The 20,745-nt window shown below is 50.4% G+C and overlaps 1 protein-coding gene across 8 annotated transcripts in view; it reads right to left on the reverse strand.

Moving 5' to 3' along the window:
* The window catches only part of NFRKB (nuclear factor related to kappaB binding protein), a 40,879-nt gene that overhangs the window by 2,834 nt on the left and 17,300 nt on the right, over nucleotides 1-20,745 (reverse strand). For 4 of the 8 annotated variants that reach the window (XM_002708310.6, XM_008259224.5, XM_070065527.2 and 1 more), the window contains 13 exons: nucleotides 16,619-16,698; nucleotides 16,464-16,510; nucleotides 15,462-15,522; nucleotides 14,888-15,062; nucleotides 13,911-14,017; nucleotides 13,376-13,499; nucleotides 12,098-12,177; nucleotides 11,707-11,927; nucleotides 11,345-11,615; nucleotides 10,478-10,690; nucleotides 6,674-7,441; nucleotides 737-843; nucleotides 80-215 (listed from right to left, as the gene is read on the reverse strand). In XM_002708310.6, the coding sequence (XP_002708356.1) occupies nucleotides 80-215; nucleotides 737-843; nucleotides 6,674-7,441; nucleotides 10,478-10,690; nucleotides 11,345-11,615; nucleotides 11,707-11,927; nucleotides 12,098-12,177; nucleotides 13,376-13,499; nucleotides 13,911-14,017; nucleotides 14,888-15,062; nucleotides 15,462-15,522; nucleotides 16,464-16,510; nucleotides 16,619-16,698 (2,390 nt within the window). The remainder of the gene's footprint in view (nucleotides 1-79; nucleotides 216-736; nucleotides 844-6,673; nucleotides 7,442-10,477; nucleotides 10,691-11,344; nucleotides 11,616-11,706; nucleotides 11,928-12,097; nucleotides 12,178-13,375; nucleotides 13,500-13,910; nucleotides 14,018-14,887; nucleotides 15,063-15,461; nucleotides 15,523-16,463; nucleotides 16,511-16,618; nucleotides 16,699-20,745) is intronic. The other 4 variants (XM_051847900.3, XM_008259232.5, XM_089314274.1 and 1 more) reach the window with 2 other exon arrangements.

Below are 20,745 nucleotides of genomic sequence, written 5' to 3' on the forward strand. Positions count from 1 at the left end.
GGACTCGGTTAGCACACTGTTAAGAGGCTCACCAGTTAAGAACAGCACAGAAAACGGAGAAGCCTGGTGTGGCCCTTACCTGTGTGGCCTGCCCTTGCTGTTGGAGCTGCTGCAACTGCTGTGCCGTGAGGAAACTCACAGGCTTGTTGCCAGCAATGAGCTTCGTGCCCGCCGGCATGGTGGTGAGGATAATGTTGCGGCCCAGCCCGCCAAGGCTGTGAAGGGAAGGCGTGAGTGTGGGATGAGGCACCACGGGGTACTCTGACATCCTCCCCGAAGCCTCGCCCTGAGACTGCCCTGAGACTGCGGCTGACTGCTTCCTGCCCTTTACCCTCGCTGTGAGAGGGCCACAGGAAGCCCTCAGCCTCGGAGGTGGTGTAGGTCCAGAGCACACAGGTCACAGGGAGGCTTCCCTTCCACCCTCCCAGCGGCCCCCCTCGCCCCTCCTCTCTCCTCTACATCTCCACTCAACACACTACACTATTTTTTTAAATTACTTTTGCTTTCCCTGCTCTACAATGTAAGCCTGGACAGCATGAATTTCTGTTTTAATCACTGCACCTAACACAGAACTAGGAGCTCAAGGAGTATTACTGATGACCACAAACCAGGAGAAAGATCAAAGATAGGCCTCAGAAAAACCAGCTGCCATCCGATTCTGTGACAAGGACTGGTAGCTTGCAACATGCCCCCCTCCTCTGCCCAAACTGGTCCTTCGTGACGACACAGCACGTACTTGGCTCCCAGGTTGCCTTTGATGATTGGGGCGGTGACCACGCTCTTGCCCTTCATTGGCTGGCTAATCACAGACAGCGGCACTGTGATCCGTGTAGGCAGCTTCCCCTAAAGAAAAAGCAAGCACGTTTGTGGGACAGGAGATAAGGAGAACTACCAAGCGTCACCTACAGGGCAACAAGAACCGAAGATGCTTCCATCCACCCCTGCCAGGACCCCAACGGTCCTAAGGGCTGGGGACCAAGGGCTCATGCTCCATGGCTCAGGGTCATCTGACCTGCTACCATCCTCCTCAAAGCTACTGAAGAGCAGCAGCAACCACACAAAGCCTGCTTTCTTAGGATGAAACCTGTACCTAAATCACAAAGGCGAGCGCGTCCTCGTGTAAGCACAGTCCTAGCCCCTGTGCTCTGCACAGCTCAGAGTCTCACTCACTCCAACAGGTGGACGTGAGGAAGGACTGAGTTAACACAGGAAATGCGTGATGACTACTCCACTGGAATGCAGGCTCACTGGTGGGGAACGAACAGTCACCCTCCCCAGGGGCTCTCCATGTCTCCCAGAGATAAGAGAGGTCAGTCAGGGGACACTAACAATAAAATCAATCAAGTGCAAAGTCCAAGCCCAAAGCCAATAAGCTCCATGAAGAGCTCCATGAAAAGGCCTAGGGTCTTTGGAACTTCAGGATGGTTCAGATAGGTCACTGCTTCATGTTTTTAGGATGCCTGGTTTTTAATGTTTGGTTGTTAATAAAATTTATACAAAGTAAAATCAAACCTGATTTAAAAAATAATTCAAGAGGTGGCTAACAGTATGTTAAGGAGGCAGCACTGATTGGAATCCTGGCTGTTCCTCTTCCGACCCAGCCCCCTGCTAATGTGACTGGAAAGGCAGCACAGTCCATGGGCTCCTGCACCCACATGGGAGACCTGGAAGAAGCTCCTGGCTTCAGCCTGGCACAGCCCTGGCTGTTGCAGCCAACTGGAGAGTGAACCAGCAGATGGAAGATCTGTCTCTCCTTCTCTCTATGTAACTCTTTCAAATAAATGAATGAATAAATCTTTAAAAAAACACATTATGATAAGAAAAATTATTGCACAGGCTACTTCTTTTTTTTTTAAGATTTATTTATTTATGTGAAAGGCAGAGTAAGAGAGAGAGAGAGAGAAGGAGAGAGACAGACAGACAGACTTCTATCTGCTGGTTCACTCCACAGGTGGCCACAAGATCAGAGCTGCACTGATCTGAAGCCAGGAGCTTCTTCTGGGTCTCTCATGTGGATACAGGGACCCAAGGACTTGGGCCATCTTCTACTATTTTCCCAGGCCATAGCAGAGAGCTGGATCGGAAATGGAGCAGCTGGGTTTCAAACCGGCGCCCATATGGATGCTGGCATTGCAGGTGGTAGCTTTACCCACTATGCCACAGCGCCAGTTCCTGCACAGGCTACTTCTAAAGAAGCTGGGGGGTGGGGGGACTGGCATTGTAGTACACCAGGTTAAGGTGCCACTTATGATGACAGCATCCCATATCAGAACACTAGTTCCCAGTCCCAGCTGCTCCATTTCCAATTTATCTCCCTGCTAATGCCCCTAGGAAGGCAGTGGACAATGGCCCAAGTACTTGGGTCTCTGCCACTTGCATTAAGTCCTGGATAAGGTTTCTGGATCCTGGCTTTGGTATGCCTAGCCTTGGCTGTTGGCAGCATCTGGGGAGTGAACCAGCAGATGGGAGATCTCTATCACACAGCTTTTCAGATAAATAAGTAACTCTAGGGGCTGGCGCTGTGGCACAGTGGGTTGAGGTCCTGGCCTGGGGCGCCGGTTCTAGTCCCGGCTGCTCCTCTTCCGATCCAGCTCTCTGCTATGGCCCGGGAAAGCAGCAGAAGATGGCTTAAGTCCGTGGGCTCCTGCACCCGTGTCAGAGACCCAGAAGAGGCTCCTGGTTCCTGGCTTTGGATTGCCGCAGCTCTGGCCATTGCGACCATCTGGGGAGTGAACCAGCGGATGGAGGAACTCTCTGTCTCTGCCTCTCTCTGTAACTCTGTCTTTTAAATAAATAAAATAAATCTTAAAAAAAAAAAAAGTCAAGCACTTAACTGTAGGTCCCATACCAATCTCCATACATTTTACTCACCAACTGTAACCTGTTAAAAAGCATGTATGGGTGAACAGGCAATTCCTGGATTTACTTATGGTTCTATTTTCTTAAGGTCTGGTGGCTTAAAACACCTCAGACCACCTGTACACCACCCACGCGGTCCCTTCAGGAACTATCCCAACTAGCTGGTAAGACAGGGAAAGCCCCGCTCACTACTCTCCAGTTACAGGGACCCAGACTGATCTTGACAAGACGGCCCCAGGAGGAACCTGTGTCCAATCAAGAGAATGCGTGGATCGAGTAAGCACAGTTTGCTCACATCCTGACTTCAATTTGTGCATTATGGCAATCTAAATACTCATTTCCTTTTAAACCACAGCACGTCAAGGTTTTTGGTTGGTTTGCTTCACTAATATATATGATGTTCTTCTGGCTTTTATCCCAAATCACGGAGGTTTTCCTGAACAGCTTGTTTAGAAAAATGGAGCTGTGTTTTATACTCTCCATCCACACTCCTGTTCAGAGGAGAGCTCCTTACCTAGAGGTGAGAGAGCAGACACACATGCATCCAGACACACAGCCGTGTGTGTGACAAATACAGCACTTCAAATAGTCAAGAAAAGATAAACTAAATGATTTTGGAATAATTTGAAAAACATGAAGAGAAACCCCCCCTTCACAAACATGTTTCAAATGGATGATCAATTATACTATTTTTTTTTTTTTTTTTGGACAGGCAGAGTGGACAGTGAGTGAGAGAGAGAGAGAGAGACAGAGAGAAAGGTCTTCCTTTTGCCGTTGGTTCACCCTCCAATGGCCGCCGCGGCCGGCGCGCCGCGGCCGGCGCACCGCGCTGATCCGATGGCAGGAGCCAGGAGCTTTTCCTGGTCTCCCATGGGGTGCAGGGCCCAAGCACCTGGGCCATCCTCCACTGCACTCCCTGGCCACAGCAGAGAGCTGGCCTGGAAGAGGGGCAACCGGGACAGAATCCGGCGCCCCAACCGGGACTAGAACCCGGTGTGCTGGCGCCGCTAGGCAGAGGATTAGCCTAGTGAGCCGCGGTGCTGGCCCAATTATACTATTTTTTAAACTCAAAATTTTTTATGAAGTAAGGGTTTTATAGCCATGGGGTAGCACAGACACAAAACCTAGAAACCATAAAAGAAAATGGTGATAGGTCTTTTCCGACAAAATCATAAATGCCTAAGGAGTAAAAGGCTCCACATGGAAGGTTAAACTATGACAAACTGGAAGAAAAGACATTCTTTTTTTTTTTTTTTTTTTTTTTTTTTGACAGGCAGAGTGGACAGTGAGTGAGAGAGAGAGAGAGAGAGACAGAGAGAAAGGTCTTCCTTTGCCGTTGGTTCACCCTCCAATGGCCGCCGCGGCCCGTGCGCTGCGGCCGGCGCACCACACTGATCCGATGGCAGGAGCCAGGTACTTATCCTGGTCTCCCATGGGATGCAGGGCCCAAGGACTTGGGCCATCCTCCACTGCACTCCCTGGCCACAGCAGAGAGCTGGCCTGGAAGAGGGGCAACCGGGACAGAATCCGGCGCCCCGAGCGGGACTAGAACCCGGTGTGCCGGCACCGCAAGATGGAGGATTAGCCTAGTGAGCCGTGGCGCCTGCCCAAGACATTCTTACATACAAAATTCAGCATCCAGAAGATACAAAGGGCCACCCCAAAACATGAAACAGCTACCCCCCAAAAAACTGGCAAAGATTTATTCACCACTAGAGAGAACATGCCAAGCTCCAAATATTCATAATGGGTGCCTGACCACATTTGTGATTAGAAAAACAACTGAGAAAGACCCTGCGCTCACTGGTAAGACAGGAACATAAAACTAAAAAGGAAAACAGAAGGCCTGCTGGGAGTCTAGGCCTGTGTGGCATTTTGGTACAGCAGGGCTTTCACTGCATACACATCAGTGACTCATCCTAGCGATCTCTACCTCATGTGGACATGTCTCTACCACCCGTCCAGACACACTGCAGCACTGGCCAGCATGGGCAACTCTCCTCTGACAGAGGCCCTTGTCTAGATTACTATAATGCTATCAAAAATAACACAGGGCTGGCACTGCGGCATAGTGGGTAAAGCTGTCGCCTGCAGTGCCGGCATCCCATATGAGTGCTGGTTCAAGTCCTGGCTGCTCCACTTTTGATCCAGCTCCCTGCTATGGCCTGGCAGTGGAAGATGGTCCAAGTGGTTTGGGCCCGTCACCCACATAAGAAATCTGGGTGAAGCAACTGGCTCCGGCCATTGTGGCCATCTTGGGAGTGAACCAGCAGATGGAAAATCTCTGTCTCTCCCTCTTCAAGTCTGCCTTCCAATAAATAAATCTTTAAAAACAAGTCAAGGCCGGCGCCGCGGCTCACTAGGCTAATCCTCCGCCTAGCGGCGCCAGCACACCAGATTCTAGTCCCGGTCGGGGCGCCAGATTCTGTCCCGGTTGCCCCTCTTCCAGGCCAGCTCTCTGCTGTGGCCAGGGAGTGCAGTGGAGGATGGCCCAGGTGCTTGGGCCCTGCACCCCATGGGAGACCAGGAAAAGCACCTGGCTCCTGGCTCCTGCCATCAGATCAGCGCGGTGCGCCGGCCGCAGCGCACTGGCCCGCAGCGGCCATTGGAGGGTGAACCAACGGCAAAGGAAGACCTTTCTCTCTGTCTCTCTCACTGTCCACTCTGCCTGTCAAAAAAATAAAAATAAATAAATAAATAAATAAATAAAAACAAGTCAAGGTTTGGCACTGTGGCATAGCAGGTTACACCGCCATTTCTGAAGCCAGCATCCCATACTGGAGTGACTTTTCAAGTCCCACCAGCTCCCCTTCTGATCCAGCTCCCTGCTGGTGCACCTGGTGCTTGAGCCCCTGCCACCCCCACGGGAGACCCAGGTGGTGGAGTTCCTGGCTCCTGGCCCAGGCCTAGTATTTCCAGCCATGTGGGGAGTGGTCCAATAGGTACAAGATGGATCTTTCTGTTACTTTGTCTTTCAAATAAAGAAATAAAGCTTTGGAGGGGTAGGGAAGATTAATGTAATCAATCATATCTGCATATAGCCTACCTCAAGACCCTTTTTAAAATAATTACAGGGGGCTGGTGCTGTGGCATAGCTGGTAAAGCCACTACCGGATGCAATGCCAGCATCCCATATGGGCCCTGATTCAAGATCCTGCAGATCCACTTCCAATAGAGCTCCCTCCTAACATACCTAGGAAAGCAGCAGAGGGTGGCCCAAGTGCTTGGGCCCCTGCACCCACATGGGAGATCCAGAAGAAGCTCCTGGCTCCTGGCTTCAGCCTGGCCCAGACCCAGATGTTGTAGCCATTTGAGGAGTGAACCAGAGGATGGAAGATCGACCAATTCTCTCTATGTAACTCTTTCAAATAGATTAACCTTTTAAAAAATAGTAATTACAGAACATAATGTCACAGTTTTTCGTTTAAACTCTGTGTGTATGTGTGTATCTATGAATATGCTCAGAAAAAAGGTCTAGGACAAATGCCAAATCAGTAACAGTAATTAACTCTCATAAAGGGAGACCTGGAGGGTAGTAAAGGAAATTATGGATTTTACTCTGGGTATTTCAGGCACTGTTGTTTAATATTTTGTAGCAATGTATGCATATTCTACACTTTTATAAACTGCTTTTCAAAAGAAAATAGAAAAGTCTACCAGTAAATAAATCTATCTGGGTCAAACAAGCCATCACAGACAAGGCTTCTGATTTCCATTCCTACAAAGAAGCCCCCTGGTTCTCAGGGAGTCGCCTCCTCACGGGAGGTTTGACCACCTTAAAAGTTTCCTGAACAGAAGGGCTATTACTACTCACAGCCTGGGATGTGGACACGACCGTGGTGTTGACTGGGACCTGCCGCATGGTGGGGGCGCCCGTTCCGATGCTGAGGGGAGTGCTCGCAGCCCCCGAAGCCACAGCCACAGTCTTGGACACAGCAGCATTCATGCTGGGCAAGGACACTGCTGCAGTATGGACAGTTCCAGCCCCACTGGCCACCGGGGCTCCCTGCTTCGCATGAGTTGCAACCGTGATGGTCTGGCCTGCTTTGGGAGGCATCACCCCCAGGCCCTGCACGATACGGATCGTGGCAGCTGGTTTTGCTTCTGAAGAGGCCACTGTGTTTTTTCCCTTCTGGTCTGCCACACTCACACCAAGGGCTGGCATCAAACGAAAAGCTGAACTTGAGGTTTCTGTTGCCTTGAGATCAGGAGTCACTTTGACCACCGTGGTACCTGTTGGAGCGGATGAAGGGGCACTGGCTGAACTGGCCTTGGCAGGGCTATCAGCTGCATGGACTGGATTGGAGGTGACGTGTAGGGTGGCAGAGATGCCTTTGCCTGCAGTGCCACTTCCTGTCCCAAAGAGGTCCTGGGTCAACTTGACTGTGGTAACCTGGGACTTGGCCAATGTGGCCATCATGTCCGGAGTGATTCGCAGAACCGTCTGTCCCTTGGCATCTGTGGTGATGGAAGAGGGTGGCAGACGCAACACGTCCTTACCCTGGATGCGGAAGTTAGTGGCTGTGAGTGGGATGCTGCTGCCTGTCTGGGGCTTCACACCAAGCTGCCCAGTAATTGCCACCTGCATCGGGGAGAACCAGCAGTTAGTGATGAGGGGAACCTCCGTTTTGTGGGTCTGTGTCACATTGCTATTTTAACTTTTTCCTTTGAAAAACAGTGAGCAGTCACAAAAGCAGAGACTAGTTCTGGTGTAACATCCACATACCCTTCACTCAGCTTCAAAAGGCAGCAGTTACTGTTGTTTCGTCAGTCCTTCCCTAACCTGGAGGAAGGCAGGCGGAGGAGGGAGCCCTCAACTATTTTCAAGTAAATCCAAGATAAATCATTTTACTGAACAATACATCTCCAACCTAGAAGAGGCCTTTTTAAACCAAAAAACAAATCACGATGCTATCACCGCTACCCAACCTAATTCCCATCAGTGTGCCCTCCATGTCCCCAACTCGCTCAATGATGTCCAGTTACGCTGGGCCACCTCACTGTGGGAACAGCAGTGTGACACAGTGCCTACAAGCACAGGCTCTGCAGCCAGACACCCTGGGTTCACACAACTCCACCCTAAAGCCAAGTCCTGCGGCACAGATCCACCGTTCTGGCTTACACACGGCCTTCCCCTCTCCGTGGGCCTCTCTGAGACCGCCGCCACCATGCAGACAGGCAGTGGCAGCGCCAACATGGGCTTCCCTCCACACGCGCCTTCACCTAATCGTTCTGCTCACATCCCAATCCAGCCCCAGTTCTCTGCTCTTCAGAAGAAAATTTCTTTAAAAACCACCTATACGCACCATCTCCACTTCCTCACCTCACATTCTCAGTCCCGGGACCTGGTCAAGTGCACTCATTACCTCCATCTCACGGTCACCCATCAGACGTGGGTCTGCTCCTGCCATGGGGGCACTTTTCTCTTACAGCGCCCACCCAACATTCTTTCACCTCGGTAAATGATACCACTGTCTACCCAGTCACTGAAGCCAAAAACCACGGGACCACCCTCAGCGGCCCTCTCTGGCCTCCCTCCAACTAACTCCTCACGCCTCCAGCACACACACTCTGAAGCACTCTTGTCCCGGGACCAAGACGAATGCCTCTCTCATGGCTTCCTGCTTCCATTCTTTCCCCAACAGCTCAGTCTACAAAGCAGCCAGCGGTTTCTTTAAGTGTAAACCACATCAAACCAGTCTGAGTCAGTCTTCTAGTGGTTCCCCATCACATTTAAATTAAAACCAGAGAGAGACATGATCTAACCACTGGCAGCCTCACCCCCTCATCTAATACCTGCTTGCTAAGCTTCAGACAATGGTTTTCCAACTGTCCCTCACACATGTGCCACTCCTAGGTCTGGAGAGCATTCTCTCTGGGTGTCATCACGTGGCACAGGCTCTACCCCAGGCCCCTCTCTCTGGCGTCATGTCCTCTCCTTCTCCGACCACCCTAGTTAAGATGAGCATGCCACCACCCCCCACCCACTGCCTAGTCATGTCCACAGCACTCATTAACACCTGCCTCCCAGCCTGGAGAATGTGAGTTCTGTGAAGGCAGAGGCTTTAACATATACACACCCATAAGCCCCCAACACTTAGGACAGTGCCAGAAACACACAAGACACTCAACAGATGTGTGCTGAGTATCAAAGGTTACTTTATCAATATGTAGCTCACTTCTCCATTTGTAAAAAGAGGGCCACAAAGATGCCGATGTCACAGGGCCATGAGGACTGGATTATTTTAACATCTTCCAATATGCTCAGTACAGGCACACAGGAAGCACTCCTCACAGTACTAGTTGCTATTCTACCTAATAATTCTTTTTTTAATTTATTTGAAAGACAGAGTTACAGAGAGAGGTAGAGACAGAGAGAGAGGTCTTCCATCTGCTGGCTCACTCCTCAGATGGTTGCATCGGCCGGAGCTGAACCGATCCGAAGCCAGGAGCTTCTTCCGGGTCTCCCATGCGGGTGCAAGGGCCCAAGCTCTTGCGCCATCTTCTACTGCTTTCCCAGGCCATAGCAGAGAGCTGGATCAGAAGAGGAGCAGCCTGGACCAGAACCAGCACCCATAGGAGATGCCGGCATTTCAGGCCAGGGCTTTAACCTGCTGTGCCACAGTGCCGGCCCCCCAATCATTCTTTAAGTTCAATAATTATCCTTTCACATGCACAACCAAAAAATACACATTCTTTGGGGCAGCGCTGTGGCATAGCAGGTAAAGCTGGCGCCTGCAGTGCCAGTATCCTATATGGGTGCCAGTTCAAGTCCCAGCTGTTCCACTTTCGATCCAGCTCTCTGCTATAACCTGGGAAAGCAATGGAAAATAGTCCGAGTTGTTGGGTCCCTGCAGCCACGTGGGAGACCCAGAAGCTCCTAGCTTCAGATCAGTCCAGCTCCAACCGTTGCGGCCATCTGGGGAATGAACCAGCAGATGGAAGACCTCTCTCTCTGCTCTGTAACTCTGCCTTTCAAATAAATCTTAAAAAAAAAAATAAATAAATAGTCTTTCTACCTTTACTAGTGGTAAACGAAAAAGCTAATAAAATATGGCCACGAGGCAAGTGCCTGGCCCAGCAGTTAGAACATCAGTTGGAACATTCACATCCTGTATCAACACCCAGCTCCAGCCCGACGCCAGCTTCGTGTAAATGCAGACCCTGAGAAGCAGCAGTGATACATCAAGCGGCTCCTCCCCATCCATGCGGGGGACCTGGCCTGAGTTCTCAGTTCCCAGCTTCACTCAGCCAGGCCTGGCTGCAGGTGTGGCAGGCATCTGGGGAGTAAACTAGAGGATGGGAGATCTGTCTCCTCTCAAGTAATTTTTCTTTTCCCTAAGAAAATGACCAGGGGAATTGAATTAAGTTATGCCACAAGGTTTTAATCGTCAGCATTCGTGAAGGTTGCGCCACCTTCGGTGTGTACTCTCACCTGAAGTACCTGAGGGGTCAAACTGAGGGTCAAAGACAGCACACCTTTTTTCCACAGGCATCCAGAACCTGCCATTCCACGGGTCCCTTGCCTGAGGACAAAGCAGCCAGGTCTACGCCCAGGGCACACCACCCCCTGCCCGGCAACACTGTGCCCTGTGCACTCGGAGCGAGCCCTACCCACCTGCTTGATGATGTTCTGTCCGGTGACGTTCTGAATGACGGCAGCCGTAGAGGCACTCGCAGCAGAGCTCCCAGGAGAGCTCGTGGCTGGCTTGCTCACAGGGCTGGCCGCGGCAGGGAGGTTTGTCACCGTGAGCCCTGTCGGCCCAGGGCCAGGTCGCTGGACGGTGGCTGCCGCGGTCGGAGCCTTCACTGGTACGGTGGCCATTACTGTCTAGTTCAGGGCATGAAGCCAAGAGCTTCGTTAGACAGTAAAATGCAGAGCGGCACTCCCAGCAGTCTGCCCGCACCTTCCCACCTGGAAGTGCTCCACCCAGGGAACACAACTTCTAACCTAACAGTGCTCAAGGCCCACCACGCTCTAAAACGGACACTGTCAATTTCTCTTTGTGTAGTACATCTTAATTTTTAGAAGGCCTTTACATTTCACAATCATTTCATTCCTCACACAGAGGATAAACATGATGATACCCCTTTTACAGTAAAGGAAACTGAGGCAAAGAGGACACGGTATCTTCTCTGTAACCACACATACCAACAACAGCACGGCCAAGGCCACAGGCAACATGGGAGGAACTCCAGACAGACTCCCAAGGTTTGCACTGGCATCCCACCTCTCCCAGGGTGCTCCAGTCAGAATCGCAGGTGCATCACTGGACTTCCCTGAACATGGCGTCCCCAGCATGTAAAGCAGAGTATTTATAACCACTTACTCGGCTCTGAACCTTAAAGGAGTTGTTCTGATGAGCCTCACTGTCAGCAGTAAACTATGACTCCTGGTCATCCTTAAACCCCACCCTTCTGCTTTGTCAGCCCACCTCGGGGCCACTGTTCCTATTTCACAGTGACCTGCAGCATCCTTGTTTACCTGGGGCACAACTTTGGTCTGTGTGGCCGTGGCTGGAGTCCTGATCTGTGGTCCTGCGGGCATCTGTGGCAGTGTCTGTGCTGGCCCTGCTGACTGCTGGGGGACAGCAGGAAGGCTGGGCTGGGCCACCACCCGCACCTGTGGCAGTCCAGCTGAGCCAGAGTGGCTCACAACCCGGGCAGCAGCCTGAGAACTGGGTGGAGTCTGGCTGGAGGCCGGGGAAAGCATTGTTCCAAGCTGTGGCATTGTTGGCGAAGACACCAGAAGAACACTAAAAGGAAATCGGCAAACAGACCCTTACGGCATGTATACCAAAGGGCTTCACAGGGAAACAGCTGGAGAAGAAATGGAGGCGCGCTTACCCAGAGCTGGACTTGGCCGGTTCTGAGACAGTGGCAGGGCCACTTTTGTTCACCGATGACACTGGCGGAGGGGAGATGGGAGTGGCAGGCAACGCTGGCGTGGTAGGGGTTACGGGTGTGACTGGAGTGGGAGGCATGCTGGAGTCACTGAGGCTCATCTGGCTCTGCTCAGAAGGGCCACTGTTCAGGACCTTTATGGAATTTTCCTTGCTACTAGACTTCTAGAAATGACAAGGAAAGGAAATTCACCCGCAGGGTACACAAAGGTTCCACTGAAGGCAGGCATGGCCCCTACAGCGCCTAACGTCCCACACCAAGGGAAAGCTGAGTATCTACTACCAACTGCGCCCAAGCAGGACCCCCAAGGCGCTGCTCTCTTGGTGTCACTTACCACCTTGGACGGGGGCTTGGGCTTTTGCTGAAGAGCCTTTCTGGCCTTAGCTGCAGCTGCTTGTGCTTGATGAATCCGCTCTGTGAACAGTAAAAGGCATCAGCAAGAGTGTAACCTCAGCATGCCAAGTATGGGGCTTTTGTTAGAAACCAAAGCTGGGGTAGCCCTGGGAAGCGAGGAGTTAAGCCACGGCCTGCAATGCTGGCATCCTGTATGGGCACCGGTTCAAGCCCCAGCTGCTCTGCTTCTGGTCCAGCTCCCTGCTAATGTGCCTGGGAAAGCAGTGGAAGACGGTCCAACTGCTTTGGCATCTGCCACTCACATGGGAGACCAGATAGGGCTTCAGCCTGGCCCAGCCCTGACCATTGTGGCCATTTGGGGAGTGAGCCAGCGGAGGAAAAAATCTTTCTCTCTCTCTCTCTATAATGGCCCTTCAAATAAATAAATAAATAAATAAATATATCTTTTTTAAAAAAAATAACAACAACAAAAAAAAGCCTGTGTGGCCATTTGGCACAGTGTTAAGATACCATTTAGGGGGCTGGCACTGTGTGGTAGCAGGTTAAGCCTTCACCTGTGGCACTGGCATCCCATATGGGGGCTGATTCAAGTCCTTACTGCTCCACTTCCGATCTAGCTCCCTGCTAATGGCCTGGGAAAGCAGTGGAAGTGCTTGGGCCCCTGTACCCACATGGGAGACCCAGAAGAAGCTCCTGGCTCCTGACTCCTGATTGGCCTGGCTCTGGCCATTGTGGCCATTTGGGGAGTGAACCAGCAAATAGATATTTCTCTGTCTCTATCCTTCTCTCTGCCTGTAACTCTCTCAAATAAATAAATAAATCTTAAAAAAAATAAAATAAAAATAAAAAGATGCCACTTAGGACAAGTGCCTTGGTTCAAGTTCTGGCTACACTTCTACTTCTAGCTTCCTAATAATGCACACCCTGGAAGGCAACATGGCTCAAGTAGTTGGGTCACAGCTACCCACTTGGGAAATCTGGATTTAGTTCTGGGTTTCCAGCTTCTGCCTGGCCTATCCCTGGCTGTTGCAGCTTTTGGGATGTGAACCAGTGGACAATCTCTCCCTACTGTTAAAACGAAAATAAATAAATTTGTTAGAAGTATTTCAAAAAAATACCAGAAGCTTTGCTGGTGGGTTGAGTCCTGCCTCTACAACCGTATCCCGCCTGAATGTCAATGAAAAGGATAACGCAACTGAGACAGCAAAGTCGAAGTGTCACTAGCCTAGTTGGACACCTGCCCAGAGGCCTCACACACCAAATTCTTCCTCACTCCGGTCCCGATGCAGATAGATCCAAAGCTTCCGCCCGATGTCATACTTCACACAAGGGTCCTTTTCATAATGCAGGCGGTCCAGTGCACCACTCACGACTGTGTTCACCTAAGAACAAAGGGAAATACGGGCCAATGCAGACCCAGAAGCCAGATTTTACTCGGACTCCAGAGAAAAATCACTGGTAGGAGTCAGCAGACAAACAGACTATATACCCCGGCCTACCTACGTACTCCCAGTGGTCAACAAATCATTGGCAAACAAGAAATGCCGTCAGAACCTGAGATCCTGATGCACTTCCACCATGAGGAGGCGGTGAACTGAGTACCTGACCCACCTGCCCTTTGCCGAGGAAAGGTTACAGCCAAATCTCTTCATGGCTGTACACGTTTTGCAAGATCTGCTTTTTATCCCTTCCTCAAAGTTTTTAAGAAAATTTGTGCCGTACTTCACATTTCTTAATATGCTTTCTTACATCCACTCCACAACAACACACAAGCGATCTCTGCTCCGTCTTACCTGAGTGCTGGTGACATCGGGCGCCAGGAACTGGGAGTCCTTGAGCAGTTCACAGATCTCTGCCCGGGTGCCCTCTCCGTTAGGTAGCCGGGCAGCAGCATCTCGAACTGTAACATTGGAAAATGCAACGTCCAAGAGTCAAGCAGGGCTTCTACTGGCAGACAGTGTCTCCTGTCCTGCCCTGCCCTGCCTGGGTGACTCTCCCTCGGGATACCCTCTCTCCCTGCGTGACCCAACTCACCACAGGCATGCACTGCCCCCTAGTGGCCGGCAGTTCTGCCACTGGAATTTCCTATACATTCCACAAGGCAAAACCGAAGGTCCATGGACACCTTAGAAATCAGTGGGTTCATGAACTTGGGCGAGGAAAAAAAGACATCTTTAACTGACAGTTAGCATTGCCTTTCATTATGAACAAAGGCAACAAGCCACATATTGGCAGTGCTGCGATGTTGTAACAAATACCAGGTATTTTCATATACTACAGGTATAGGGAACTCAGTTATCACTTACATGCACCATTACTTACAACTACAAGATCTGCTGCTCACTCTTATCATTTAAAATCATGATAAGACACACATATTTCTGCACCATAAATTTGTTTAAACATCTTGATAATGGTCTCAACAATGACTGGCTTCTCTTCTAACTCTAACATTTTATGCACTTAAAAGCAGATTTCACAAGACTATCAAAGGGATCCAGAGCATACAAAAGTCGTTAAGGAAGCAAATCCCCACATGTAACTACTTAGCTGGCCTGGGAGGTACTCCTAGAGAACATAAATGTGAGTCTAGACCTCTACACTGATTCTCAGGACACATGTCTGTTCAGCAAAACTCCCCCATCATCTCCGAAACTGTTAGGCTGCCAAAAGCTCCGCCTGAGCCTCCAAGAGGTCTCTGGGGGGAAGAGGCATGGGGAGAGGGCAGGGCGTCGGAACTGGAGCCTGGCAGGAGCTGCACACCACGTACCAAGAGAGAGGATGGTGACATAGGCAGGCCTGTCCGAGCGCAGCAGGGAGTGCTCCCGGGCCTTGTTGAGGGAGGTCTCCTTGTCAAAGACACCCTTCACCGGCCCCACCACCGACTCAAAGCCGTGCATGCGGAAGGTGAACGCCTTATGGGGTTGGCTGTACCTGTACCGCTCCTACCGAAAGAAACGGGAGAAAGCTTCTAAGTCAGAATTAGCAGGCTTCTCTCTAGAGCGCCCTTTAATAAGATGACCTACACGGACAGATTAAAACAGGAAGGAAAGAAGCTGTTCCACGAAGAATGATTGAGCCAACCACAGTGGGAAAAGGGTGGTTCCCAGAGGCGGCCGCTGACAAAGGGACAGGGAGGTAAATGGAATGCATTCTGCTACTGGAAAGAAAGATCCCTAAAGCATTTTTCATCCCCTTCCCTCCCAGTGTTTTTGCTCCCAAGCCAAAGATCTCAGGTGAAGGGTGTGACTGGCCTCCAAGAACGTGACTCAAAGGAGACCCAGACTTGGCGTCCTCGGCATGGCCTCACAGAGACACTGACGCTGCCTTCGAGCACTGCTTACCTGCTCCTGAAAAACCCGTTTCTCCTCCCCGGTGCTGGGCCGCACCACATAGTCAGTTCTTCTGAAACATAAAGAATGTTGTATCAACTCCGAGAGTTGACAGCTGTGTGAAAGAGTACCCAACCCACGGCCCTCCTCTTCAGCACCCAGAACTGTTCCCTTTGAAGCATGAAAAACTGTCCCTTTCTGAAATACTCAGTTCTTGGCAAAAGTCAAAAGTCCACCGGCCAGGTCCTACCAAGTAAGTACTGTTGGTATTTCCAAAACGACCTGATTCTTAAGAAATCCAGATTGGCACCGGGGAGGCGGGAAAGAGGCTGACATTATTTACCACTGTTTTAGGTACTACTGATATCCAACAGGAACAAAACATTCAGCCTTGGAGCAACAAAGGGCTTCAAACATGAAAGATGACAAGGGTGGTTTTTCTGCCACCCTGGAAGTAGCTAAGAACTTGAGACCTACCCTCTACTATGTGAGCTAACACATTGTACCACACAGGTCAGGTGTCTGTGCTGGGGTTCAGAATCTACAGACACAACCATCAGGAAAGAGCAATATGAGACAAGACACGGGCTGAGAGTCAGGGGATGCAAATTCTGGGCGGGGTCCTATCACTGACTTTCCGCAAGTCACTGACCCCCATGACCCATTTTGCATAGGTAAATGAGGAAGCTGGGTTCATCATCTCAAATGGGAAGCCAGGAAGAGGACACAAGGAAAAATGCGTGTTCAACCACAAGGTGGATCGCATCCCCTTCAGAGCCTCCACCGCACAATCCCCGCACCCCGGTCAAGAGCCCTTTCCATCGGGAGCCCCTCTTACTGACGGGAGTGTGGTGCATCTGAAGGTCGTGCTGAGCAGGTGACACTCAGTGGACCACTAGGATCTCTAAAGTCCACGATTAGCTCTAACACACGAAGCCACGTCAGCAAGACCAGGGCGGTGCCTTCCACTGCGGTCTCACAGGCCACCACCCACAACTCAAGTACTGTACTCACACCCGAGGGACAGGTGTCGTGGCATCTGAGCTGTCTTCGTTTTCTTGCTGGAGGGAAGGAAAAGATTAACAGGTAAAAGGACTAAAGAATTTTCACGAAGCTAAAGGCTCTGGAAACCCACTGAGGAAGATAATGTTGTTTCTCAGAAACTGTACCTTACAGAAGGCCTGGTCTTTGGTCTCCAACCACAGCTGGAAGAGTGCAGCTAATTCCTTTTCATTATCTTGGGACTGGCCTTTTACAGGAATAAAAAAACAAGAAATAAATACATCTAAGCTGCTACACAGAAACCCACCTTCTCATCACCTGTTCTGTCTCTGCCAGTACTGTGGCGTTGATCCTTTCTACGTGCCCTGCCTAGACCATCACTCTCGGATGCCACCCACCTGAACCATCCACTTGGCAGCTATCTGCTCAACAGCCACCGCGTGCCAGGCACCGCGTATGAAGCTGGAGTTACTCAGAGAATTCCGCCTCTGCCTTCATGGAGTTTACAGTAAAGTTAAATAAATCCAATTCTAAAAGGGGTAGGGGTCACAAAGGATGCTTTGATAGCTATGCACCAAGGGAATGGTCCTGTTCTTGTGGGTGAGAAAAGCTGGTGGCCAAGTGGGCTGCAAAGTCATTCTAGGCACTGACACAGCAAGAAGATGGCCCAGAGCGCCAGCTTTGTGGAGTAGCAGGGTAAAGCTGCTGCTGGCGAAACCAGCATCCCTTGTGAGTGCCAATTCAAGTCTCAGCTACTCCACTTACAATCCAGTTGCCTGCCAATGTGCCTGAGAAAGCAGAAAAGAGCCCAAGTCCTCAGAAGAAGCTCCTGGCTTCAGTCCGGCCCAGCTCTGGCCACTGAGGTCCTTTGAGGGGTGAACCAGCAGATGGAGGATTTCTCTGTCTTTCCTTCCCTCTCTCTGTGTAAATTCTGCCTTTCAAATAAATAAATAATCTTCAAAAAATAAAAAAGGTGGCCCTGAGGAAGAAACAAATCCGAATGCTCCTAACCCGCCTATAAAGAGATGAGCATGCTCCTTCCTGGCTTCCTGTCACGTCACCCTGTTCAACTACCCCTGCAGCACCTGGGACATGAGAGTACCTAGGTTTACCTGGGCTGGAAGCCACAGAACATCAGGCAGGCGTGCGTGTGTGAGACTGCAAACACCTGCCTCACGGACGCTGCTGAGACACTCACCATGCTGCTTCACTCTGTCCGCACCAGTCAGTACACAACGGCAACCCCACCCCAACTCTCTCCCACCCCCGCTTGGAAGACCTCAACTCTCATCCCCAGACACTTCTCAACCCTTTATCCATAACCGGTCCATTCCCACTGTGCCTTCTGGAGATGCTACTTCATAACCAGACAACCCCACAGCCAGACCTTCTCTCAAGGCTCTCCACTTCCCTGTCTGGTGTGAAATCTGCTCTCCTCTGATCCCTTACACCTGTGGATGCCGGCATATTCTCTCATAGCCATATCCCACAGGGTCAGGAAGCAGAGCTGAGTGCCTCCTTCTACCCCATGGCTGATTTCAGGTATTTCTCCCGAGAAAAGCAAAACAGAAACAAAAGCCTGTTCTATACCTACAGATCCTAGAAATAAGCCTATATGTATAAACAGTAATTCATTTTTGGGAAAGGGTATCAAGGTCACATAAAGAGAACAGCTTCTTCAACAAACGATAATGGGAAAACTGGATATTAGTATATAAAAGAGTGAAATCAGACTTTTATTTCATACCATATGCAAAAACCCAACTCCAAATAGTTTCCACATACATAAATATATATGTATGTATACATATATACGTGTATGTATATGTATATATATATTTAAAGGTATTTATTTATTTATTTGAAATGCGAAGTTACAGAGAGAGGGTGACACAGTGAGAGATCTTCCATCTGCTGGTTCATGCCCCAAATGGCCGCAATAGTCAGGGGCCAGCCCAATGCCAGTAGCTTCATCTGGGTCTCCCATGTGGGTGGCAGGGGCCCAAGGACTTGGGCCATCTTCTACTGCTTTCCCAGCCACACAGGCAGGGAGCTGGATTGGAAGTGGAGCAGCTGGGACTCAAACCAGCATCCAAATGGGATGCCAACTACACGACAGCCCCTCATACGAGTTTCAAGATTTTTTTTTTTTTTTTTTTTTTGACAGGCAGAGTGGACAGTGAGAGAGAGACACAGAGAGAAAGGTCTTCCTTTGCCGTTGGTTCACCCTCCAATGGCCGCCTTGGCCGGCACGCTGCGGCCGGTGCACCGCGCTGATCCGATGGCAGGAGCCAGGAGCCAGGTGCTTTTCCTGGTCTCCCATGGGGTGCAGGGCCCAAGGACTTGGGCCATCCTCCACTGCACTCCCTGGCCACAGCAGAGAGCTGGCCTGGAAGAGGGGCAACCGGGACAGAATCCGGCGCCCCGACCGGGACTAGAACCCGGTGTGCCGGCGCCGCAGGCGGAGGATTAGCCTAGTGAGCCACGGCGCCGGCCGAGTTTCAAGATTTAAACAGGGGCTTTCTTGGTAATTACTCGTCTAATACCAATGGCACAGCCAAAGTAATGTGACTGCATTAAAATTAAAAGGCTTCTGTACAACCAACAGTGAAGATAACACACAGAATAGGAGAAAATATCTTCAAACCATGTGTTTGAAAAGAGGTTAGTTTCTAAAATATAAAAGAAAATTCCTACAAAACAATAGCAGGAAAAAAGCAGCCTGACTAAAAAATGGACAAGGGGCCTAAACAGACATTTCTCCAAAGAAAACCTAAAGATGGTCAACAAGTACAAAAAAAGATGCTCAATATAGCCCATCATCAAGGAAATGCAAATCAAAACCACAGTGTGGTATCACCTGACACCTGTCAGAATGGCTACTACTAAAAAAAAAAAAAAAAAAAAAAAAAAGAAAGAAAGAAAGATGGGCCTGTGTTGTGATTCAGCAGTTTAAGCCACCGCATCTGGCATCAGCATCCCATGCTAGAGTGCCAGATCAAGTCCCAGCTGCTCTGCCTTAGATCCGGCTTCCTGCCAACGTGCCTGGGAAAACAGAAACAGCCCACGATGGCCCAAGTACTTGGGCACGTCAGCCACATGGGAGACCCGATGGAGTTCTGGGCTTCTAGCCAGTAACAGCCATTTGGGGAGTGAACCAGCAGATGGAAGATCTGTCATTCTTTCAAATAAATAAATCTTTAAAAAAAAATACTGGCAAAGACTTAGGGAAAAGAACCCTGAAATGTAAAATGGTGTAGCCACTATGGAAAACTAAACAAGTAAAACAAATAAAAACAGAACTAACATACGATCCAGTAACACCATTTTAGGTATAAACCCAGGAGAACGGAAACCAACATCCTGAAGAGGTAACTGCACCCATCTTCACTGCAGCATCATTTTCAACAGCCAGCATTGGAAACAACCTGATGTCCATCAGTGGATCAATGAATGGAGCAAAATGTGTTAGCGCAGGAGTTGGGTGCAGAGTAGTTGCCGCTTGGGATGCCTGCATCCCATATTAGACTGCCTGGCTCAAGTCCCAGCTACTCTGTACTGCCAAGCCTACTGTTCCGACATCTATGTGGGAAACCCAGGTGGAATTCCTGGCTCCTGGCTTTGGCCTGGCCTAGCCCAAGTTTGGGAAGTGAATCAGAGGACAGAAGACCTCTGTGTGTCTCTGTCACTCTTACTTTCAAATATCTCTAAAGAAAATGTGTTACACAATGGAATATTATTAATTTTTTAAAAGATTTATTCATTTGAAAAGCAGAGTGGGGGGGAAGGAGGGAGGGGGAGGGGGAAAAAGAGGGAGGAAGGGGGAGAGAGGGGGACAGAGAGACAGACAGACAGACAAACATTTCCCATCCACTGGTTCACTCCCCAAATGGCCACAACTGCCAGAGCTAGGACGATCAAAAGTTAGAAACCAGGAGCTTCTTCTGGATCTCCCATGTGGGTACCAAGGCCCAAAGATATGGGCCATTCTCCACTGCTTCCCCAGGCACATTAGTAGGGAGCCCGATCAGAAGAGGAGCAGCCAGGGCTGGTGCCGCAGCTCACTAGGCTAATCCTCTGCCTGCGGCGCCGGCACCCCGGGTTCTAGTCCCAGTTGGGGCACCGGATTCTGTCCCAGTTGCTCCTCTTCCAGACCAGCTCTCTGCTGTGGCCAGGGAGTGCAGTGGAGGATGGCCCAAGTACTTGGGCCCTGCACCCATATGGGAGACCAGGAGAAGCACCTGGCTCCTGGCTTCGGATCGGCACAGCGCGCCGGCCTTAGCAGCCATTTGGG

Source organism: Oryctolagus cuniculus, chromosome 1, assembly GCF_051225735.1.
Source record: "Oryctolagus cuniculus isolate XC-2025 breed Fujian yellow rabbit chromosome 1, ASM5122573v1, whole genome shotgun sequence".
NCBI lineage: Eukaryota > Metazoa > Chordata > Mammalia > Lagomorpha > Leporidae > Oryctolagus > Oryctolagus cuniculus.